A 25,275-nucleotide genomic window follows, 5' to 3' on the forward strand; every position below is an offset into this window, starting at 1 on the left:
TCATGTATTTATCAATTCTTTTTACAATTCTTTTTTTAATGTCTATTAAAATATTAAATGAAGGAAATGCTCAACTTGTTGAACCGTTATTAACGAGCAATCTTAGTAAGAACAAAGTGGAAGGGGAAAAAAATGTTTCTGGCACGTAGAACTACATCTCCCACAATGCCGCGTTGTGCCGGACTTCACGTGACACGATCCCGATATCGGCTTCGTCATGTGACCGCAGCGACCAGAAGAAGAAAAAAACATGGCGGATGCAGAAGCAGCGAAGTCTCTGAGCGGTTTGTTGAACGGAATCGCTCAGAAAGTTTATTACAACAACAGCGAGATCACGGAGCAGCTGCTGAAGCGCGAGCTGTTCCCGGAGCTGCCGCAGGACGCGTTCACGGCCCTGCACGACAAGATGAGAGGCCTCATCAAGGTGAATGACCTGCTCAGTCTCAGCTCTCACTGTGTGTGTGTGTGTGTGTGTGTGAAAACAGCTGCTTAAAATAATACTACCTTTATTATAATTCATGCATTCGTAAAGCCCGGTGTTCGTTGACATTAAGGTGTGTAATGAATATAATGTTATGGTGTATATGTGTGCAGGTGAGTTTGTACTAATGCAGGCCTGTGTAAATGTAATAAGGCTACTCTTATAAAGGATTCATAAATGGTTTATAATTACGTTATATAATTCAGTTATTAACACTTCGTAAATAAACAATTATAAACAAGTTATAACAGTTTTCATGCATTGATGCAGGCTCACTATTTAGCAAGATCAAGTTGATGCTTACTACTCATTAATCTTACTAATAACTAATACTATTCATTAATACATGATGATGTGTTTTACACTTTTACCAGTTATAAATTTGATACCATTTTAATATCTGATCAACAGCTGTGATTATATCACGGACGGCTGATGAGAGGAAAAACAAACCGCCAAGGCCTCAGAGGATGAATCTGGTCATTTCATCTGCCATAATTTGATCTGCCAGATGAAACTGTTTGAACATTAAGATGCCGATGCTGGTTCATTGTTGGTAATCGAACAAACGTGATGAAGCAGCAGGTACAAACACTGATGATGAGGAGAACAAAGATCTAGGACAGAAAAATAAATATGGGCTCACTATTTGGCAAGCAACGGGTCATTGTTGCCCTTCTTATCTGACGCGTTATAACAGCTTATAACTGATTTATAAAGTGTTAACAAGCTAATAAATACATAGTTATAAACCATTCATAAATCCTTTAGAAGGGGAGTCTTATTGTAAAGTTATTACTCTTTTTAACTTATTAGTTTCTAGTACATTTTAGTTTGATACAATAACTGATGGCAGATTGACTGATAACTTATTTCTGCGTATGACAATAAAGCCATTGGATTGAATTGTGTTACTTTGGCAACTGACAGTTTTACTTTGCAGTTTGGGTATTTAACAGAAGCTGCAGCTGAAAAAATAAGAAATATAATGTCACTAATATCAACCAGAAGTCGAGATTAATCAACAGTTTGTTAAAGAGCTTTGAAAGAAGAAACAGATTCTGCTTTGTAAAGGTTTTCAGGTTATTATCAGGTAACAACACATGTATGTAAATCCTGTCTGGACTGGTAATAAAGAGCGGTGCAACTGATTTGTTCTCGTTCATAAGTTATTTCCTGTTTGTCTCACCTGTTGTCAGCAGGGGGCAGCACCTACATAGATATCATCACTGTTGTTCCAGGTGCTCAGTTACCTGCACTGAGGTCAACATCAGAATAAGATTTACTTTTCTATTTTTGCTTTATTTAACCAAGCGAACGTTTCATTAAGATTACAGGTCCATAAAAAAACAATTAATAATAAAAACAACATAAATACTATATACAAGAAAACAACAGTGAGATAATGCGCAGCTTGTTTATTGTATTTTATCATGTTACTGAGGTGTTTCTGTTGTTTACTGTATATCCAAACTGATATAAATAGGTGGGACAAAATATATATAATATATATAATTCAACAGCAGCACAAACTACAGCCTCCAAAATAACCCAAAAGTCGTATCAACATCAACATGAAGGGAGGACTTGGTGTTAGACGGCATCAGCTTTAGCCAGGTGTACCTAATAAAGTGACAGTGATCTGTTGTATTGGTGCTGCAGCTTTTGTGTTGCACCTCAGCTGATCTTCCTCCTCCTCCTCCTCTTCCTCTTCTCCCTCCTTCCTCAGTCTATCGCCACAGCAGACATGGACCACGCCCAGCTGGAGGCCTTCCTCACAGCTCAGACCAGGAAGCAGGGCAGCGGCGGGGTGAACGCCGAACAGGCCGCCGCCCTCTCTCGCTTCTGGAAGAGCCAGCGGGTCCGGGTGAGGGAGAGCCTGCTGTCTCAGAGCCGCTGGGAGCCCGGACTCAGGGGCCTCTCCTGGAGGGTGGACCTCCAGACCGCCGCCGGCCGGGGGGACGCAGCCCACAGCGGCCCGGTCGCCCTGATGGAGCTGGAACTGGGCAGGGCCGGACAGGTGAGGCCTACGTCCTGTGTTTCCTCTGACACTCATTCAGCTTCACAGTTTCACACATTCAACTAAAGAAGGATCTTCAAACCGTGGAATCAGACATAAAACACATGTTAAACACACATTACAGGATAAAAGACTAAAATAATCTCAAGTTTTTTACAATTGGAAGAAAATGAATTAAATTTTCAGGTAAATCCAAAACAAATTCTACTTCAAATTCCTGTAACATTAAAGTTTAACACCTTGAAAAGACTTAAACCTGTATTTGAGTATGTGCTGCATTCACATTAGAAAAGTGACAACGTGTAGAAAAAGTGGTACGACACAAAATAGAAAATAGTGCAGTTTCTCTACTAAAGCATCAGTAACAGACACAGCTTCTGTTGTTGCATCAGCTAAAATATTTATAATATATACACGAGTTAAAACCATAGAAATCAAATATTAACACGGTCAGCTGACGGCTCAGGCTCGGGTTGGTTTTGAAGACGGAGGCCTGGTTCTGTGACGTGACCGGATTACCGGTTGATGTTAATAAACCTCGGTCCCGTGAGGAGGCTAAATTTACTCGATCTGGGTCCTGATCTGAGAACAGTCTCGGAGCCCCTCCCAGAGGGTAATACCACTGAGCGCACTGCTGCTGGTGGTGACCTTCATTTCAAAACAACATCCATTTTAGTGGAAAACATAAAACTGAGGGTCTTAAATTTGCACCTAACAAGCTGAAATGAGCAGAACGAAGAATTTATATTTATGTTAAAGGTTGATTGTGTCGTTTTTGGTCTTTACCAAGTCTGTAGCTGCGTCTCCATCCAGAGGCTGCAGTCGCAGTCACAGCGGTGCAACAAGGCCGTCACATTTCTAAGGCTGCTTCAAATGCGTCCGAGGATCCAGCCGGGTGGATCCTCCACAGCCAAACCTATCCCAAGATTCATTGCGTGCCACCAACGAATCACTTTGCAAAAAGAGAATATGGCGGACTGTGGCCGAGGATAAATACTAAATACTGTCTTTCTGTTTCTGCCGCACCAGATTTTAATTATCATCTTCTTTACCATCAGTCTGGGATTAAAATTCCAACTAACTGATATTTAGTTATTTTGACCTGTGAAGGTAATGAGGTAAATTGATTTGTGATGACGAGCTCTTGGCAGGTGAGTCACAAAGAGAAACTGGCAAACAGAGTGGAAAGACTGGCAGGACAGAAACAGGCGCGACCCTTCAGTGGCGTTCAGGTCCACGCTGTCGGTTTGATTGCGGTTGATAATTCTGGAAAGTTCAGGTCATGAGTAAAAAAAACAAACAAAAAAACAAAACACCTCCACATCTTTTAAAAATCCGCTCTCGATACAGTCCAGCCCAAACATCATGATATACTTATTATCGCACACATATGGAAGTTGTATTTGTCACATGCCGAGGTGTGACAATCCAGTGAGGAGAGGCCGGGCCTGTTTTTCCACATACTTCCTGCGTTCACTCCGTGGAGCCTCATGGAGCTGCGAGAGAGCGTTTACCTCGCAGAGTCTCCCCGAATAAATAAAGGTTTTTATCAAACCTTCATCTTCAACACCTAAAACTGAGCTGCTGCCAGATATCTTCAGAGCGCTTAATGCCAAATCACTGATCAGTAACATGAGATGCAAACATGTGACATGTGAATGTCAGTAGTAATAATAATAATAATAATAATAATAAACTTTATTTGTACAGCACCTTTCATACAAGAAATGTAGCACCAAGTGCTTCACATGAAAAGACATAAAAAGAACATAAAACCATGTTAAAAGCATTGATCTAAAATGAAAAACATTAATGTAAGATGAGATCAAATAATGAATAAATCATTAAATAAGAAGATATTTAAAAGAAGATGACCTCAGTGTTCTTGGAGGTACATATATAATCAGGGATTTAACGAGTAGCTTGGTCCTTGCCAATAAATGCCTTCGTATATAAGGAGGAGGAGCTTGAAATCAGTTGTAAATGTACCAGGAAGCGAGTTCAGCGCAGCTAAAACTGGACTGATGTGCTCCCTCCTCCTGGTTGTGGTTAACAGCCGAGCAGCAGAGGTTTGAACGAACAGTATTAGTAATGATTGTGCTTCTCGATCTGGGCTGGAGCTTGTAAATATTCAGGCTGGAGGTCCCACAGCTCAGAGAAACCGGGTCAGCACAGTGGGGCGGCACACTCCCGCTATCCTGGTGCGACACTGAATCACTGTAGGATGCGCACACGCTATTATTAGAGTCCGCTCAGTTCAAAACGAATTAAAGCCAATAGACGCCTGCAGGCTGCAGAAGTAGGTGGAGGAGGTGAATGTGTAGCGTCGACCATGAAGGTGTCCTGAAACTGTCTCACGTCCCGGACGAGCTGGACGACGCGATGCTCCTCAACCCCCGGTGGAGGAACCTGGTTTATTTCTGCACAAACTGGACTGTGACGGTTTTCATCACCACCTGTTATTGTCGTCTGGTTCTCGAAATGCGAAGTACGGTCACAGCTGTTGGTTGAAATGAGGACGTTACCTCCAGTTGTGGGGACGTGCGAAAGTCATAAGTACTGTACGTCTTCGTGTCTGCGCCATATTGTTTTCAGGTCCGTCCCGTTCTTGTGGACACGATATCTCAGTAACGTCTTGAAGGAACTTCTTCAAATATGGCACAAACATTCAGTTGGACTCGAGGACGAACTGATTGGATTTTGGTGGTGAAAGGTCAAAGGTCAAGGTCACGGTGCCCTCACAAAACACTTTTTAGCCATTACCTTAGACTTCACACAGCATACAATCATGAGGCGGTGATTTCCCTGTTTCCTTATAGATTGAAAAATTGAGAAATCAATCGAAAGTTGAATTGATAATGAAAATAATTATAATTAATTAATTGTGTTAAACTTGACTCAGGGAGGAGGTAAACTTTCTCTAGGAGCCAAATCCAACAGACATTCGAGGTCATTTGTCCCGTCAGCTGTCGGGTTTTAACAAACACTGATGGACTCTCGGTGCTTCACATCTTACTGCATCTTATTATGAAGAAATCTACTGTCAGACGGTTTTACGTCTCTATTTATTGTATTATTTTGTCTGTGATTGGTATTGGTTGTGTTGACAGGAAAGACTTTCTAATCTAACCTTTCGGTTACGAGTTCTGTGCTGACAGACTTTGGTTCCGACCGAACAATAGACTCTGGGTAGAGGCAGACAGCTGTGTCCATGGAAACCGGGAGAGGGAATATCACGGCGTGACATCCATTCTTGATGACAGTCGGAGGAAACAAAGGCGGGGCAGATGGGATTCCCCCCCGTATATCATAGTCGAGGTAGACTTCATTAAATTGTAAGTAGCATGTCGAGAACACAGAGCAGGGCGGTAACAAGAGCTCGTGCTGCTGCGTCACACCATCTGCTGCAGGTGTCAAAGTCTGACACTGTGGAGCTGAATGCTGTTTTTGTTTTGGGACTACAGTTCCCATACAGTCATGGAGTCAGTCTGTTAACTATTAGCTGTTAGCACAACCCCCGCGCGTGGAGACAGCTGTCACTGGATTACTGTGATACTGAAGGAAACTTTAAAAACATGATGATTCTCTGTTAAATTCTGGATTTACAAATCTTTTTTTTTCTGTGATTGTCAAAGTGAATTTATTGGCGTTTACTTGCGATGGACCTCAGAGGTGATGATATCCTCGGAAAGTGCACGTCACACTGAATCTAAAAACATGTGCATCATGTCCGTGTGTTCAGGTTTAATTGACTTAATGATTCAAATAAGGACAAGGAAGAAATTTGACACAAATAAGGGCGACGAGGTGTCAAGGGTTTTAAGTGTTATCAAGAAGTGGGCCAGATTACTACAACTGACTTCCTGTTGTTTTTCTAAACCTCTCCCTTTCACCTCTACAGAGTCTTTCAAATCAAACAACATGTTATTTTCTGTAAAGTGAAACTCCCACAATCTACAATTTGACAGTTTCAATTTGCTGTTTTTTTGTGTGCATGATGTTTCACTCTGGACCGACCAATCAGCCGCTTCGCTGTCAGAGCTAATAAACTGAAATCCCACCTTTTGGACTCCGACTGTCGGGCGCTACCTTGTTAAAGGGTTAATGTCTTCTTTCTCCTCCTTCCTCTCTCAGGACTCGGAGTTTGTGTGTCTGGAGTTTGACGAGGCCAGAGTGAACCAGATGCTGAAGAAGATGGCAGACATCCAGGAGAGCATCGACAGGATTGTTCACCGCACCTAAAAAACAAACAAAAAAACAACTGTGTGTGTGAGAGTTTGTCTCAGAGAAACACTGTGATTCTCCAGCCGCCTCTTCCTGTTGGATCTGTTTCATCTCCTTCAACAGCATCACACAGAATGGACCCTGAACGGACATCCTGTAAAAAGATATATGATCGCCGTACACTTCTGTTCGTGCTCACATATGACTCTGGACGAAGTGACTTGTTGATGGACCAAAAGTTTTGTTTCCTTTCTTTACCTTCCATCATTCAAAGTGCTGCACTGTTTTACTGTTGTGTGTTACAGGGTGTTGGTGTGGTCGTCCTCTGACGGGATGAAGGTTCCTCTCTGATCATAGCTGCAAAAAGAGCAAACAAACAAACTATTTAGTAGTAAAAACATGACGATGCAATGTGGAAATTATGATTAAAATGATTTAACTTTGATTCTAAAGCTGCGTTCAGACTGAACGTGGAGTAAATGTCCGAGATGCAGCGATATGGATCCACACAAAGTCGATGCAAAGACGAGCGTGGATGCAAAAACATTCAGCCGGAGGTGCAACCACTCCAAGTTGAAAATGTTTCCACTAGTGTTGTTTGATAAAAACCGTAAAGGAATATTTTAGCCTTAAAATTCATACGAGTCTAAAATCAGCTTTGTGTTTAGTCTGAGTGACGGCTTTTGTTTTACATCACACCAGGAACATCGATGCTAACGTAAGCGAATGACAAACGTAAACAATAACATTAGCATAAATTGTTAGCATGCAAAATTTTCTATTCTGTTCTTTTTAACATGCTAACTTTAGCTAATATTAGCAAGATGAAACCTCTGGCTGAACATCTGCCTGGTTTCTCGGTACAAGTCTGGCCCATATATACTTCAACATCTGGGCAGATTCCGGCTGTAATCCTCTGGTGTTCCCGGAAGATTGTCTGTGTGTGCGCCAGAATTGGTTCAGATGTTGAAGTAGCATCTGACCATTACGCCATATATGGGCCAGCCTCGGGCCATGGAACCGTGCCTATACTGGGCCAGAAGAAAACACAACCATGTGGCCCGTAAAATGTGCCAGGTTTATTTTGCTATCTCCAATGCTAAGATTAGTGATTGAACATGCTAAATGTTAGCTTGTCACTCAGATATTCAATTCAATTTAATTCAGTACAACATTAGGTTAGCATGTTTGCAAGCCAAAGCAAACGATAACAGCTAACAAAGTCCAGGTTGGACTGATAAAAACTGGTCTGTTATTGCCATTAACGGGTAGTGTGAGGCGCCTGTCCCTTTAAGACAGAGGCGTCAGACTCCTGTCCTGAGCCCACCTGGTGTCAGGTAGATGTGTGGCTCATTAATTCTTTAGAGGAACAAAAAACCTGCAGGACACCAGAGTGTGACACCCCAGCTTCAAGAAATGCTTTGGAATCTAGAGAAGTTTTAAGTGCAGTTCGTAAACTTTCCGCTAAAACAACAACAACAAAACAACAAACAACTCGTACGTCAGTTGGAACCATATAAACTTGTCTCAGGTCACAGCTCTGCCTTCCAGCTGCGGGATTGAACCCAATGCAAATTTATGCCCGGACATGGACTGTCATCTGATACTGTATATACAGATTTGTGCCAGTTACTAGATCAGAAGTTGCCTTGATTTTTCCCTCTTCTCTCTCCATGTCTCAAATACTGAAATGATGGTCAGTTTTACAGTTCAACAGCCACATATACAACAATAACAGAATATTTCCTGTGATATGAACAGGATGTCTCTTTGTCCACTTCTCAAGCTTTATTTGTTTAGTTTTAGAAATCTAAACGAGGAGAGAATCGTGTATCAGTATAAATATTTCCTCGTCTTTGTCACGCCTGCTTTGTGATAAACCTCAGTGAAGTCAGAGCACTTTGAATATCGCCTCATCTCTTATCGCTTCGCTTGTTGGCAGGCGGTTCGCACCTTGTGGAGATGTTATAACAGAAGCATGGACTGTATCCAAGGCTGCGTTCACAACATTAGTTTTTCAACGTGTCGGTGTGAGCAGGTCAGGCTTCAGAGCAAATGGGTAATCTAAAATATATGGCACTCATCAAGCTCATGCATAAAACTCTCCAAATGCATAAAGATTATAATCAGGGTGAGGATGAATAACAGGTTCAGCTTTGTCCAGTACAGTTTAAATCTTACGACCTGCACATTATATATCCTCCATGAGGGGGGGGGGGTAAGTTGGAGCTGAGTTTTCAACTCTGAGTGATTTTTTTTCTGAGAAACTTTTGTGATATTTCTGTTTTTGGATCAATAAAATATTGCAGGTCAGCGATGTCTGAAAAAACGACAACAACGACCTACGTGCAGTCGTCCGCTAACTCGGGTAGCTCAAGGACATCCTCATTGACATGGTGGCAACACAAGGGGAGGGAGCCCCGGTGAAGAAGCGGGCCTGTCCCACGTTGTTTTTGAGTTGTGGACCACTGTTTCAATCATTCCAGTTCACTCTTAGACATCAGGTAAAATAAAGCAGACCAACATGAAACAGGAAGAATATTTCACAAGAATCAGTCACAAGAAAAATGTCTGTGTTTTTACTGTAGAGCAGTTTGTAGCTTGATCCGTGTGAGTGACTGAAGCTCGAGTGTTGAGGTTTCATGTGAGCTCAGTTAGGAAATAAACAAAGCTTTTTCTGTTTGATTTCCTTTTTTCAAAATAAAGTACATTAAATGTATAGTAAACACATTACTTGAATCTTTTTCTCTCTTTACCAGAGGACCAGCTGACGTGCTGCTGCACACACACACACACACACACACACACACACACTTCTAAAAGGGTCTGGCGTCCTTGATAACCCCTTAAAATGAAAGTCAAATCTACTTGTGGCTAATTATCAAAGTGTCAATCAAGCCGTTTCATAAAGGTTTTTCCAGAGACCATAAAATGTTGGTGTTGAGGTTTTTTGGAGACCTATGAAACTCATGTAGGGAACCACTTCATGAAGTATTTGCACAGAATAAGCTCCAATAATAATAATAAGAAGAAGAAGAAGAAGAAAGGATAAAATCGGTAAGAATAACAATAAATAAAATAAATAGCAGCTAAATAAAGTTTCAGAGCTAGTTAAAGGCTGAGGTGAAAGGACAAGAGAGGGAGTCAGGCTGTTGAGCCCCGGGGCCCCACAATCATTCAGTCCGCCCCTGAAGATCAGTCCAGGCAGCTGAAAGCTCCGGTTCAACCTGAGAGAGGAGGAGGAGGAGGAGTCAGTGCGCGCGACGGAGACTCACCTCTACAGTACCTGTCTTCGCTCACTGAGGACAGGATGTAACCTTAATGTCCATGTCCAGAGATTTCAATGACTGACGAACCGTCGGGATTCACACAGGTAATATTCCAATGAGGATTACTGCGCGCGCGGCCAGGTATTACCAAAGCGCGCCACATGAAGGATGAAGGCGGCGCGTTGACACCGGCAGCTGCCTGTTGATCCGCTCCGGACTTCCCCTCCACCTGAGCACGAGGACTCCGGAGCCGGGCTGAGAGGCTGCTGCAGGTCTGTACATGTACAGGTGTGATCTATGAGTCCGGGCACGAGCTCGTCCTGTTGGCTGAATGTGCGCATCAGCGACGACACTGAGTCAAAAGTTTGTTTAATGGAAGCTGACAATGCAACAATGCGACCTTTGGTTTGTTTCCTCCGCCAAGTAGCTTTCATTTATTTGTTTGTTTGTTTGTTTGTTTGTTTGTTTGTTTGTTTGTTTGTTTGTTTGTGAGCACGATTACGCAACAAGTATTGAACCGATTTGCGCCGGATTTGGTGGCGGGACGAGTCAAGGCCCAGAGAGGGAGCCGTTAAAGTTTTGGCCAGATCCGGATCAGTTCATATGAATCTGTATTTTCTTTCCTCTGAAGTCTGGTGTATGTAGTTTGACATTGGTCTTGGCGGAGTGTCCTAGTTTAAAGTATGAAGTCGCATCTAATTGGCTGCCCTGATTAAACACCAAGAAGAAGATCACACAGGTTAGATGAGTTTATAATGACACCTGAGTGTTGAAGTCTGTTTCCTTCTGGCTGATACTGTGGCTCCAACTGAAGAGCATGAGATGAACTCTGGAGTTAGACATTATGATAATGATATCATGATGTATATAAGATGGGGAGGTGTTCCTCACACTCCAGACTCCAATGCAAAAAAAAGCAACAAAGGGACGTTTCACTGCGTTTTTCTGGCTCTAGATCAAAACCCACCACACTTACAAATGTCCCACCTGGTCTACATCCGAACCCCAGAGAGGCTGAAGACTCTTTAAAACACAGCTGCTGATTTGTGAAACCTTTATTCTATTTGATCGGGGTCTTGATCTGGTTCTGGTTCAGGTAATGTGCTGCTGAATCAGGAAGCAAACCTCAGGGCGACGAACGACCCGAGCCTTTAATAGTGGAAACAGAAATTCATTATTTCGGTTTTGTGCTTGTTTGAGTGTTTTTGTTTGTTTGTTTAATAAATTGTGTGGAATAAAAGGAGCATGTAGCTGACAGCACAGAAGCAAATAAAAATGGATCAGTGAACAGGAACGATCAGAAAAGAATTGGTCCATTTTCTCACCTGGGAGCAGAAAGTCGACTCAGACTCTGTCTCTGCAGGGTCTCTGGCTGCAGAAGGTTTTATATTTTAGTATTTTAGAGAAGACATCAGCAGCTTATTTGCATTTTCTTCCAAATTTCCCTCCTGACTTCCTGTCACCGGAATCACAACAGGGCCTCGTTTAGTGATCAGTGTTTTCTTTCAGCAGCAAAGGCAACAACCTTTGATCGTGTGAAGTCTGGGTGTCGCTATCAGTCAGTAAAACACACACACACACACACACACACACACACACACACACACACACACACAGAGACACTGTCTGTATGTTCGTATTTACGCTTGGATGACATCTCTGCAGATCAGGACGTGAACTCGCCAGACGGGACTTGCTCTCTGAGCTGTAATATCACTTATCACCGGGAGGCAGTAAATTAGATTTGCCCTGGAGTGACCTTTCATTTCCCTTTGATATCTCGTAGGTTGTTGCTCTGTCTACGCGTGTTGAGTTGACATTAGTGCATCAGTCTTCAGGTGTGTGGATATACAGGTCTGTTTCTTCGTTTGTCCGTAAAGACGTAGAGTCTAAAATAATCCCAGATAATTGTTGCAGCTTCTTAAGATCCGTTTGTTCACACGCTTCTGTCGTTTTGTTAAATTGCAGATGGCGCCGGAAATGACAGCAGCAACCTTCTCTGTCCTGGAGCTCGTCCACATGAGGCCAGGAGAGGTCTGGGTTTCCGCCAGACCCAACTGATCCGCCATCTCTCCGTCACTCTCAGGTGTGTGATATCAGCTGGTGGTAAAAGAAATCTCAGAAAAACTTGAGTGAGAAGTAAAATTACTTGTGTAATAATGTACTCAGATACAAAGTACACCAGTTAAACTGCACTCTGAGTAAACTTTACTGCGTTACATTTTTTTAAAGGGGGAAGAGGAGGAGTAAAAAATATGGTGACAACAATAACATATGGTAAAGCTATTACATTAAAGAATATCTGTATTCAGAATAAAGGAGCAGCAGCTGCAGCTGACGGATACAGATGTTGTCGATGCTGTTCAGTGTTGCACACATCTGTCTGAACATCCTCCATAATCTGCCCTAACACCAGCTTCTCTAGTTCTCGATGCAAACTATAACCAGGACAATATAATAATATAATAAATATTTATATCCTGATATCAGATCCCTGATGTATAAAGACTGACGCCTCGGTTTAAAGGAAAGTAAAATATTGCCGCCAAAATGACCATAAAGTTTAATCAACACCTTTCTCTTAAGCATTAATGAAAGTTGGGCTTTATTGCGGCTGTTTGATTAAATTACATGTTTATTGCAGTATCGACCTTCAGTTTATCAGTTTGAACAGCGCATCGATTGTTGTAGCAGGAGAAACATCTGATCAGTATGAAGGACCAGGACCTCACAGGAAAAGTAACAAAGCATTTCCTTAATTTCATATTTCATAGGCATTAAGAACAGGAGTTGTAAGAATAATTTATAAATGACTGATCCATCAATAACTACTTCAGATTTAAAAACAGCATATAACCCTAATTAAATACATTTATCAATTCATGAATAAATAATAAAAAAAAAAAACTATTTGAAAAGAATAAATAACTAGATTCCATCTTCAATTTTCATTTCCTTATTGCAGCTGCTTTTCTTTTTCCTATTAGCTAATGGATTAGCTTAGTCACTTAGCCTCTCTGTGACACTCTGGGTCTTCAGTGGTAAAACCAGGCTAAACATTCCCAATGGGATGTAACAAGCTCTCTGATTGGTTGGAGAGCTAACCAATCATATTATATCTGGGGTTTACCAGCACAGAAAGCCCAGAGTGTCACAGAAAGGCTAAATGACGAAGCTAATCAATTAGCTAATAGGAAATGGAAAAGCAGCTGGAAAGAGGAAAAAAGATATTAAAGCATTTTAAAAATGTCTTTTCAAATAGTTTGTAATTAGTTGTATTAATTATTCATGTATTAATGAATGTATTTATAAACAGTGTATTAAACAAGTTTTTTAAATCCCCATTTAAATCTTAAGTATTTATTGATGTATCAATCATTCTTTTATATTACAATTCTGTTTACAATTCCTATCTTACATGCCTAGTAAAATATGAAATGAAGGAAATGCTTTGTTACCTTTCCTGTGACGTCCCTGGTCCTCCACAGGTCAGAGGGTATTTCATTTGTCTGGTTCAATCTTTTCTCTATGCGGATAGTGGATTGGAGATCGGACTGAAAGGCAACACCCTCTATTATTTTCACTAGTTACATAAAACTAGTTTCACTCTGGTGACATGAGGCAGAAAATCAAAAGATTTCCCTGTGTGATTATAATGTTTGTTTTGAATTTTTGTGATCAATAACTTGTGTGCAAAACTCGCTTTCCTGCCCCACAGAAAAAAGAAATTATGCTTTATTTGTTAACTCAGTGAAAATAGACGAACATAGTTCTTAAACACTCCTTTATCTGAGAGCTTTTCCTGGTTTTAATTTTCCTTGAATTGTTTGACTTCTCTTAAAATTATTCTCTTAAACTCCTGATCGTTTTAATTGTTTTCTCTGTATTTCTTCTCTTTGAAATCTATTGATTAATTTAATTTTTTTGCTGTCTTCCAAAACAGATTATTATTTATTATTATTATTTAAACTGTTTGTAAAGTTTTTTTTTTTTTCTATCTTTTCATGAATAGTTTTTATTATGTTTATTTTTTTTAATGTACATTCAGGTCTCTCTTGAAAAGTAGATCTCTGTCTCAGTGGGATTTTATAAAAATTAATCTCAACCAAACAAAACGGGATGTTAGTTCATGGTGCAAAGAGACAACGTTGTCTAAAGTCTATTTCCTGCGTGTGTTTGAGTAAAACTGAGTTGCTGGGTTATTCTCAGGGTTATTAATAAGCGTGTGCAGCCAGTAACAATGACACAGACCGCTGCCAGTAAACTGGCGTCATGTGCGCGGCGGCTCAATTGGAAACGTGTGACTCTGGTCGCTGCTGACGGAGGAGGAGGAGGAGGAGGAGGAGGGAATAAGGAGGAGAGGAGGGAAAACATGTTCATGGGTCCATTCCTGCAGGATTAGGGAGGAAAATGCAGCCACTCTGAAACAAAATGTGGGTGGGGGGAGGTGAGGCTTCCTGTTGACCTGCTGTAACAGATTCTTCCTCCTGATGAAGACTTCAGGGTCAACCCAGCTGCGACTATGTTTCCAAATGTTCCTCTATATCCTGGGTTTGTTGTAAGTCCCTCCCTGTGAGGCCGCGGCGCCGCAGAGCTCATCCTGTTTCTTGTTTATTAAGTTTTAAAATCTTGTCGTCTGTCCAGGTGCAAAGGGGAGGCAACATGTCTGTGACCTGCCGGAAAGCGAGGGTGTGCTACGTGATGATGCTCAACGTCTTCCTCTGCGTCCTGATCGGCGTGTTACGTAACCACGGGCACGACAAAGGTGACCGCCGTGTGATTCGAATCCCGACCGAGACGTTTTGGCGGCAACACGCAGTGAGCGCATCGTTCTGGAACAAGGAGCAGCAGCGCCTGGACTTCATCTACAACCCCGTCATCAACTCCGCGATCTCCGGTAACTCCATCGCCGAGCTGCCGGATTGGCTGAACGACACCGGGCCCCTCGACCCCTGTGAACCAGACTACAGAGTCCCCACGCAGATCGTGGACTACAACACGCTCCCGAAGCAATTACAGGATTTTCTTTTGCACATGCGCTGCAGGACGTACCCCATGATGATAAACCAGCGCCGCGTCTGTGACGAGAAACCCTTCCTGCTGTTGGCGGTCAAATCCCTGACCCCGCATTTTGACCGTCGGCAGGCTATTCGTGAAACCTGGGGACGGGCGGGCGTCTTAGCCAATCGGACCGTGGCGACCGTGTTCCTGCTCGGCGACACCATGTCAGTGGACCACTTCCCAGACCTGCTGGGTATGGTGGGCCACGAGGCGAACCTCCACAAAGACCTCCTCCAGTGGGACTATCGGGACACCTTCTTCAACCTCACCCTGAAGGAGGTCCTCTTCCTGGAGTGGTTCAGCCAAAACTGTCCCCAGGCCCAGTACGTCCTCCAGGGCGACGACGACGTCTTTGTCAACACTTTGCGAATTATCGACTTCCTGGAAGGCCTGTCGGAGGTCAAGGCGAAGGATTTGTTCATAGGCGATGTCATCAGCAACGCGGGTCCACACCGAGACAAAAAACTGAAGTACTTCATCCCTGAGAGCGTGTTTGTGGGCCGGTACCCGCCCTACGCCGGCGGCGGAGGTTATCTGTACTCTGGGGAGTTGGCGCTACGCCTTCACAACATCTCTCAACAGGTCGTCCTGTATCCCATCGATGACGTGTATACGGGGATGTGTCTGAGGAAGCTGGGTCTGGTTCCCGAGAAGCACAGTGGGTTCAGGACCTTTGACATTGAGGAGAAGTACAGGTACAACAGCTGCATCTACAGGAGCCTGATGCTGGTTCACAGCCGGACGCCGCAGGAGATGTTGAAGATCTGGTCGTGGATCGTCCGTCCGGAGCTGGAGTGCCAGTGAACGCCGTCAATGATTGTTCGAATATAACCTTTTTAAATTATTTTAAATCCTGAACAACCTCTGTGTTAATTTTTTTTAAAGAAATTTAAATAATTTATTAACTGTATTTTAAAGTCGACTGTATTTGTGAATAATTTCTTTTCCATAAGTTTTATATTCACATAAAAGAAAGGAGCATATTTGGCATCATTTTCCCCCACTGCCGCTAATGTCAGCAAGATAGCGTGTGTGGAGGATACCCCAATGTCTGCACATGCTAACTGCTAACACATATAAACATAAGGTTAGCATGCAGCAGGCTAATGTTAGAGTGTGGTACGCTGCATTTGGAAAGTTTCTCATGTTTGGGACTCGCAGTCGTCATTGGACAACTGAAGACAGATGTGTAATTTCAGAGTTGGTCGTGTCAGGGTTAAAAATAATGTGTATCAACACTTTAACACTATATCCATCATATTGGGTTTAATTACCCTGTTTTTGAGCTTTCCTTAAACTCGATGTAATGTGGTTAAACGTCCAATGCGTTAGGATTTAGTGGCATCTAGTGGTGAGGTTGTAGATTGCAACCAGCTGCGACCAAGCGTGTAGGAGAACCTACGGCGGCCTTCAGGTAACATAAAAATGCCTAGTCTGTGTCTAGAGTCGGTGTTTGGTTTGTTCGTTCAGGGCTACTGTAGAAACATGGCGGTGCAACATGGCGGGCTCCATGGACGCTATGTAGATATGAAGGGCTCAATCTGAGCTAACGTACGTGATTACGAATATTCAATTTCTGCCAATAGATTCTACTAAATCCTACACACTGGTCCTTCAAGAATTATGTTGTGCTCTGTATGCTACATGCTAATGCTACCACTGCTATGTTATCATGGTACTGCTAATGTTTGTATATGTGCAGCTAGCATGCGTGCAGGTTGATTATTTCGCCCATATAAACTCTGAATCAGTTTTTGGTTGACGTGCTCTTCCTCCTGTTCATACAACACATTACAAAGATCCCTTCCTCATGTCATTCAGCGTGAGTGAGTCCTCGCTCTGAGAGAAAGTCTATTCAACGCTTTATCTAAAGGTCAAATGAGTCAAAACAAGTGGTGATCTTCCAAATTCGCACTTTTATTACAAAATTCCCTCTTTTTAATTTTAGTGTTTCTGTGCAGTCGAGGAATTGAAACACAAAGGGACCAAAGAAACTGTAAATATGTAAAATATTAACTCTTTTTATTAACTCACTTGCTCATATTAGCTTAGCTGAACTTTTGGATATAAGTTGTACAGTGAACGCAGACTGTGGAAGGGATTTCTGCATGGCCAGTATGGACAGGAGGGGGGGTGCATGTCTGTCTGTCTCCATGTGACTTCACATCACGTGAGCCACTCTGCAAATTAGCAGCATTATCACGTGCGTGTTGATTTTCCAGTGGATATTATTCATGTTTACAGACATTTTTCAATATGCACCGTGCTCATGTATTAAAAGCTAAAGAGAGATGATGGGAGATTTAATCTCGATGGTTTAATGATATTTAATAAGCCACTACAAGGACAGCATAGATCTCCACAGACTTTCTAATTTCACATTTGTACAGTAAAAATGAAAAAACGCTCTGTATTCTTTGTTTTTAACATCCCAACTGTTGCTGCTGTTACTGAGAATTGATCCTGTATATTTGTATTTGTATTGACGAAGGACCAAGTCATTGTCTGTTCTGTAGTTTGTTTATATTTTTCTTTATAGTTTATGGTTTTTTCCCTTCATGAGTAAAATTAAAAATAATCTTTTTGTGTCTTGTATGTATAATTGTGTTGTTTTTTTGTTTTTTTATAAATAAAATATAAGCAAAAATTGAATTTTTCATTATTTTGTTACTGGAAGACAAAGTAATGAAGTAAAACACTTTCAGGTGCAATTTAAAAATAAATAAATAAATAATAATAATTAAAAAAATGATGACATGTATTTAGAAATTATTCAAAATTATTGTTTTATTAAAGTAATTATGAACTCACATTTTCTAGATTGGCATTGCTGTGGACACAGTTGTAATGTTTTTCGATATTTATTGTCTTATTTGTGGTGTTTTATATAAAAACTGACAGTTCCTTTCCTACCACTTCCTGTGGTGAAACAAAGGTGAAAAACAAAGAGTTAGGAAAATGTGCATTTTCACTGCTGCAGATCAATGTGTTGAAGTACTGAATGTAAAATACAATAGTGACCCCTGCTGGACAGATCTGATACTAACCTCCAGCACAGGAAGCTCAATCAGCAAATTGATGAGGTTCAGCTGCTCAGACCAGAAAGGAAAACAGCAGTTTACCTGAAGCCGAGAGCGTCGACTCGAATTCACCTCGTCTCACATTTCAGTCATTTAACTCGGTCGCAAGATGCTGCACACAGACAGCTTTAACTTAAAACGTGTGCCGCTCATATTTCTGCTCATATTTGGTCAATGTTGGAAACACTGTGCTGCACAGGTGAGCTGCCGTCCTCTCTGTAAGATCAACTGGTTCAAGTTTAAAGCTGAATGTGATGTAGTTCTGTTTCCTTCTTCTGATTGTAGGTGAACAGAGAAGAGGAAAACGAGCCTCCAGGTGAGACTGAGAACAGGCTTTTTACAGGTAAATCTGCTGCTTTACTGTTAAACGCAGAGTTAGAAAGCAGCTTTTGCAGGTAAACAAAGTCAAAGTCTCCAAACTACCTCTAAATCTCAGTTCAGAGTTTCAGATAAATACACTTGTTAGTTATTTGAATTCAAACTTTTTGCTTTTTAAAAGTTGCGTTCATCACTGGTGAAAATCACTGTTTGAAAGCTGTTGCTGGAAGTTTCACCTGTTCACCCTTTTCCTGTTTCCCACACACCTGTGACACTGAGTAAAGCTGAACTCTGACTTTAACAGGTGAGCACATTCATTCAAACTCACTGGTATAATTCTATGTTTTTGTTATTTTGAACAAACCCCAAGAAAAGACCAACACGAGCTTCTAACACGTACTGTGTGTGTATCTAAAGTCTGACGGCCCTAATTTAATACACTTATTATATATATATATATATATATATAATATTTAAAATATTTAATTTAATTCCTCTGAGCCTCAGCGCTGCGTTGTCGTCCAGAAAATGTTAAAAACACTTCAGTGAGTCACATCATCCCACTGCCCTGAAAACTCACGAGAGTGTAGATTAATCCGCCACTGAAAATAGTCCCCAACAAATGCACCACTTCCTCCTGTTTTAATTCAAAACTACACGAGCAGCTGTTTGAGGAAATTAGAGAATGATTTTAAGAAGTGAAACAATCCGTGAGGAGTTTGTAAGCTTTATGTCGTCAGTAGGAACCAACAGCGGCGAGGACTTAGATTTTAACGCGTTGTTGGTTTTGGTCTGTTCATGGGATTTGTAGAAGAAAAATAAAAATCATGAAATAGAAATCATGAGAAGGAGAATGTGAATTTGATCATTTACCTTGAATATCATGAACAGCTGACGATATGTTTGTTGGTTGATTTTCATGTTCTGGAGAAAGAAGAAGATTAGTCCCACAGGGAGGAAGAAAAAGAAACTGCAAAAATGTCAATATCAAATACATTAATAAATAATAGATAATAAAATGTACAATTAGATATTTAAATGACAAAAAAGCAGCAGAGTGTGTTAATTACTGCTCGTGGTGAGTTGTCTGTTTGTGGTGTGTGTTTTTAAAAACTGAAGGTGATGTATAAATCATGCTACTTGTCTTTAATGAGCTCACACCTGTAATATCCACCGGTGTGTTTGTTTCCTCCTCAGATGGACACGGTGGCGGCGGCGGCGCCTTCTTCGCTCTGCGGAGCTGCCACCGGCTGCTGCATGGCGATGACAGCGGCGAGTTCTTCTCCCCGGACTACCTGTGCTCCAACCCGTCTCTGTGGTGCAACTGGACCGTCCAGGTGGATCCCGGCAAGAGGATCCACCTCCACCTGGAGGACTTGACCCCCGATGACGCCTGCCACCTCAAACAGGACGAGATCCACGTGGACGACCCCGCCGCCCGCTCCGGGGGTCACAAGGTCCTGCAGAAGTGCTGGCGCGAGGCCAAGTACACTTCCTCCTCCGACACTCTGCAGGTGGTGCTGCTGATTGGCGGCTGGCCCCACCTGCCCTACAGGGGCTTCTACGGCCGCTACCATGCGTTTGGACCGCCGGTGATGTACAACCCTCAGGACGTCTCCGAGTCAGAACCAGGTCTCGCACCAGAACTGGACGGAGAACAGATGGAGTCCGATTCATCAGAGCATCCACCAACAGCACATTCTGATGTGTTTGATTATTATGATTCAGCCATGACTGCTGAGCTGCCCTGGGGCCCCGAGGGGCCCGAGGAGGCGGCGGACACAGACGCTGAGGTGGGAATCAAACCCTCAACCCTAGCGGTGCCTAATGCCTTGCTCTGCCAATTCAGTTCAGCTCCTTTCATACAACTGAGAGGTGTTAAAGCTCCTTCACAGAGAACTGCTGCTAGCTAACAGCTGCTAACTGCTGCTAGCTAACAGCTTCTAACTGCTGCTAGCTAACAGCTGCTAAATGCTGCTAGCTAACAGTTTCTAACTGCTGCTAGCTAACGCTGCTAACAGCTGCTAGCTAACAGCTGCTTACAGCTGCTAACAGCTGCTAACAGCTGCTAGCTAACAGCTGCTACCATCCCGACCCTGCAGTTCCTCTCAGCTCTGCGGAGCTTTTCAGCCTCTTTCAGATCAGTGTTTTGGTTTCTCGGCCTCAGACTTTAGAGTTTTGCTTCACGCTCCCAGCTCTCTTCACCCTCACCTCCAGCAGTTTATCTGTTTAGATTTATACAATCTACGTTGCCTTGTCTTGTGCAGTTACAACAGGTATATGATGCACTAACAGGTGGAAAGATAATCCTGCAGATCAGAGTCTCTGTCTGTCGGTGGGGAAAAATATTATAAAACTGCACGATGCTGCAGCAAATGTATTTCTAGAATCATCGACTTTGTTTAATCAGTGATAAATCGCATCATCCAGTGTTAACTTCATATGTATTATTTTTATTTCTGTGCCACGCTGCTGGTAAACACCAGAAATTATTTTGAAATTCCTCCATCTCTTCTCAGTTTGGTGAGAACCTCCATCCAGCCTCGGGGAACTACAGTCATGTAAACCCGTCCTTGACCGAACCCACAGTGCCATCATCCACCCAGGGGACCTCCCGATGGGGAAGAGGTGTCTCTCACACCCCTTCAGGTCTCTCGGACTCAGACGTCCACCCTGAGTCTCCACAGCAGCAGCTACAGGAAGACGACCATCAAAACCATGAGCTCAAACCCACTGATCGCTCTGATCGATCCGGAGCAGCCGTACGACGGAACGTGGAGGAAGCGTCCGTCCGTCCAGAGGATGAGAGAGATGAACAGAACCGGTCCGAGGAGGTAAAACCTGCCGCTGGTTCAGACGGGGAGAACAGGACAGAGGTCGGTGAGGCCTCAGACCAGCGACCCTCCTCCTCTGAAGGCCCAGAACCAGGGGAGACCGAACAGACTCATCCTCACCCCAACATGGTGGAGCCGCTGTCGGACCACAGAGGGAACCGTGAGTGAACATGTGTTTTTTTACCTGTTGAATAGATCATATTCATATCTGAGCCTCTCTTCTGATTGGCTGACTGTTTTCTGAGGGATCCAATAAAAATATAGCAGATATCAGGTAAAAACACTCAAAGAAACCAAATCCTGCAAGGTTTGGATGGTGGGTCCAGGTGGGCGGGGCTTGGTGACTGCTTTGTTGTGACATCACAAAGTTCCAGAAGTCCTGACGGCTGGTTTTAAGGCTCAGTTTCTGAATACAGGCTGTGTGCATTTCTCTGTGGACTGAGGCTTTGATACTTTCACAGTATTAATATAGAAGCTAGAGCTGATCTATAATCACACTACACATGGACACAGACCTTTACACTGGAGGAGCTTTAAGAAGTTAAACCTGAACAATTACATGTTTGCGCTTTTTCCAAAAAATACATATTTGCTAGTTGTTGTCCATAAACCTGATGATGAATTAACCATTAAAATAACAGTAAAAAGAGAAGGAAAAAACAAAGATGTCAAACACTGATAAACATTTAAAATGGATCATGTGGTTGTAAAGGACCTAATGTTTGATGAAGACAGAGGCAAACCTGAGTTTAACATTTTTAACTGAGGCAACAATAAATAATAATCTTTGTGTTATGATCAAAACAAAGTGTGAAACTAACGTCTGAGCTCGTCAGTGGCTGATCTGTTCTGACTGTTTTCAAACAAAAACTGAAAAAAAGGTTCATTGTTGTGTCTGATCAGTTTGTCTTTGTGTTTCTGTCTTTCAGTCAATGTTAAGAATCACTCTGAAATCCCACATCTCCCTGGAGGTGAGTGTTAAACTGAAACTGTGCTGGAGCTGAGTCTTTCTAATGTTGGGATTAAATCAAATTAAATTTATTCATTATTTTTGATGTGATTTAACGTAAAATGCATTTATTTGCAAGGCATCAGCTGCCAGCAGATTCATTATGAAAATACGTTGGTGCTTTGCTGCTTGGACAGATCACCTGTTTGAGGCGGCTGTTGAGGTGAACTTCAGTCAGGATTTCGAGGAGCCCTGGGACAACCTGGCCAGGTCACTGCTGCTGTCAGTCAAGGCTTCGGTACGATGATGAAAAGCATTATGGGAAACATAGCGTCACTGATACCTGCGGAGGCGGCGGCACACTCACTAAACCACTTGTTTGTTCTGTAGATCAGCGAGCAGCTGGAGGCTCTGCACACACCACTGTCCATGTCGTCTAAAAGAATAAAGAGGTGAGTGCACGGCCGCTGAAATACAAGCTGCACTGAGTCTGTTTGAATCGAGCTGAATACATACACTCGTATATCCTGTCTTCACCTTCAGTGGGTCGATCTTTAACCCCTTCACTGCATCGTCTTTTCATTTACTTTGCATCTTAGTTCCTTCACTAAAAGAGGAGAGATGCAGGAAAAGAAGAATTAAACGTATTTAATAAAATGAAAAATGCTTTTCTCCAGCCAAAATGTACGGAAACTGTGAAAGGCCATACTCGCAAATATTTTCTTTAATTATCCCGTTATCTCGAGAAAATAAAGCTGTTTTCTTGAGATAACGGGATAAAAAAATATTTGTGATTATGACTTTTCTTGGCTTTGATGCAGAAACCCAGAGCCCGGTTTATTTATTTATTTTTTGTCAGTGTTCGTTTCTGTAATACTCATTTTGGCCACAAGAGGGTGTATAGAAAAACTCTTTTCACCTGCCTCTCAGGACTCCCGTATTCATGTTTTAGAATAAAATGAAAACAGTAGAAGTAAAGCTCCTGTTAATACCACTTCAGGATATGTAACTGTGTCCCAGGGTGGTCGTTCGCGGATGGAAAATACTCACTCCTCGTAGAGATCGTCCGTTAACGTGAGCGTTCAGTTCTCGTGTTGTGTGCGCAGGCTGAATGCAGGAGTGCTGTACATCCTGTGGCTGCAGATCGGACAGGGGCTCGGGAGTCAGCAGGTGCACAGGGCCGTCCACGCCGCCATGCAGGGCCTCATCGCCACGTCTGTGGGCCTCAGAGGAACCCACAGGAAGGCCGTCATCGTCTCCGTGTCGACCGCAGGTACGGCAGAGCCGGAGCCGTCGGAACGAAATCAAATCTACACACACACACACAAATTTCACACAAATGTTTGATATTTTATGACTCTGGATAAACAGACTATAACCTGGAACTAGTCTGAGCGGCGGAGGGATACGACCACGAGGAGGTGATTTTAGTTTCATGTCTGTCAGATTCAGCCTAGACATTGAAACGTGTGTGTTTCAGATGTAAACGAGTGTGGGACCCAGCTGGTGCTGTGTGATGTGAACGCAGACTGTGTGAACCAGTTCGGCTCGTACTCGTGTCGCTGCAGGCCGGGCTTCCTGGACCAGTCCCGTCTGGGATCAGGAGGAACCGTGTGTATGGACGTGGCGGCCGCAGGTACGCGGCTCTACTGCTTTATTTGAGATCAACAAAACGGAAAGTCCAGAGGTGACCAGCTGCTGACTTCCTGTCATTTGCCTGCAGGTTGCGGCTCAGGCCTGTCGGCTGAGACTAAAGGCATCTACGTGCTTTTCTTCCTGCTCAGCTCCTTCATCCTGATGCTGCTGGCGGCGGCCGGCGCGCTGTACCGCCGCCACCACCGGGGGATGTTCCTGGTCCGTTGCCACAGCAGCAGCAGCGTCTCTCCTCCTGACCCCAACAACAACCAGCACCATCATCACGACGGCTACTCCAGCCCCCATGACGCCGACCTGCCCCCACCACCCCCGCCCGCCCGGGGCCCCAGAGAGGGCTGGCCCCAGGTGAAGGAGCGCTGCCCGGCCATGGACCTGCCGCTGCTTCGCTTCAGCCCTCTGCTGCCGCCGGACGGCTACCTGGAGCCACGGGAGGGAGGGAAGATGTGAACATATCTTAACTCCATTCATTAAAATCTCTTTTCATTTAGTTTTCCTTGACTTTGTGTCTGAATGTCCGATTCTCTTCACTGTAAACTGAAGAATTAAAATCACTACAAAGCAACACTTCCTTGTTGTCTTGGTGTTTAATGCATGTTACTGTGGAAACAGCGCTGCCACAATATCAGAAATAACAATATTACATCTATCTCCAGACAAATTCACATTTACCGTTTTGAGTTTGTCTCTTTGTTGTTTTGCTTTCTTTTTAGCAAATGAATTGGACTCTAAGGAGTTTAGGGAAGTGGAGAGAGTCAGTGACAATAAAGATCAATTACAGTTAATAGATCCACAAGGCCAAACGTGCCATCATATTATAGTGAATAATGATTTATACATAATTTCCATATTTCATTTTTTAAATATTACAGTTAACATCAATAACATATTGCATCACCCTTAGGTGGAAAGTTTATCTTCACTGCATTTTAATGGTTGTAAATGAGCCCAGACACTTGATTTGCATTGAAGGAGTTGTGAAGTTGTAAGTTTATGCTATTGCTACATAGCTAACATTAGCATTAACTGTTTACTTACCAGTCTAGAAGAAATGTTATGAGTTCAGCATCAAACTTTATTCCTTTGCTCACTTTTCTTGAATTGAAGTTAGCATGCTAACTAGCCAGCTCAGGCCCGGTCGGACTGTCTCGTCACTTTCCGATACCGAGTCGCTGCAGCGTCCAGTGTAAATAAGTAGCTGATCAGAGAATGTATTACAACCTCTTGTATTGTAAACGGAATAATTGCTGGAGCTATGGCAAGGAGTGATAAGTAAACAACTGTTAATGCTAACGTTAGCCATGTAGCAGTAGCAAAACCTACAAATAGCTCCCATAAGTTCTGCTGAGTAAGATGATTGCAGGCTTTTAAAAACACATCCGAGTA

General features: G+C 42.8%; 3 protein-coding genes across 5 annotated transcripts; all 3 read left to right on the forward strand.

The window, feature by feature from the left end:
* Window positions 1-235: 235 nt before the first annotated feature.
* Window positions 236-7,320, forward strand: commd1 (copper metabolism (Murr1) domain containing 1). Its single transcript, XM_056372015.1, has 3 exons — window positions 236-424; window positions 2,211-2,501; window positions 6,636-7,320. The coding sequence occupies exons 1-3, from the start codon at window positions 251-253 to the stop codon at window positions 6,741-6,743; spliced, it is 573 nt and encodes a 190-aa protein (XP_056227990.1). The 5' UTR covers window positions 236-250; the 3' UTR covers window positions 6,744-7,320.
* Window positions 7,321-9,599: 2,279 nt separating this feature from the next.
* Window positions 9,600-17,707, forward strand: LOC130166419 (N-acetyllactosaminide beta-1,3-N-acetylglucosaminyltransferase 2-like). 3 transcript variants are annotated; one of them, XM_056372012.1, is made up of 3 exons: window positions 9,600-10,266; window positions 11,963-12,080; window positions 14,639-17,707. In XM_056372012.1, exon 3 carries the CDS (start codon window positions 14,657-14,659, stop codon window positions 15,857-15,859), a length of 1,203 nt encoding a protein of 400 aa, XP_056227987.1. In that variant the 5' UTR covers window positions 9,600-10,266; window positions 11,963-12,080; window positions 14,639-14,656; the 3' UTR covers window positions 15,860-17,707. The 3 variants fall into 3 exon arrangements, with proteins under 3 accessions (XP_056227987.1, XP_056227989.1, XP_056227988.1); XM_056372014.1 differs by having other exon boundaries at window positions 9,600-10,098; XM_056372013.1 differs by lacking the exon at window positions 9,600-10,266 and adding an exon at window positions 11,751-11,848.
* On the forward strand, window positions 16,541-24,438 carry zgc:66455 (uncharacterized protein LOC393502 homolog). Its single transcript, XM_056368427.1, has 10 exons — window positions 16,541-16,576; window positions 18,421-18,451; window positions 19,651-20,246; window positions 20,973-21,447; window positions 22,217-22,258; window positions 22,434-22,534; window positions 22,627-22,688; window positions 23,343-23,509; window positions 23,717-23,872; window positions 23,960-24,438. Exons 1-10 carry the CDS (start codon window positions 16,541-16,543, stop codon window positions 24,337-24,339), a joined length of 2,046 nt encoding a protein of 681 aa, XP_056224402.1. The 3' UTR covers window positions 24,340-24,438.
* Window positions 24,439-25,275: the final 837 nt, after the last annotated feature.

The sequence above is a fragment of the Seriola aureovittata genome, chromosome 3 (genome assembly GCF_021018895.1).
Source record: "Seriola aureovittata isolate HTS-2021-v1 ecotype China chromosome 3, ASM2101889v1, whole genome shotgun sequence".
Lineage (NCBI taxonomy): Eukaryota > Metazoa > Chordata > Actinopteri > Carangiformes > Carangidae > Seriola > Seriola aureovittata.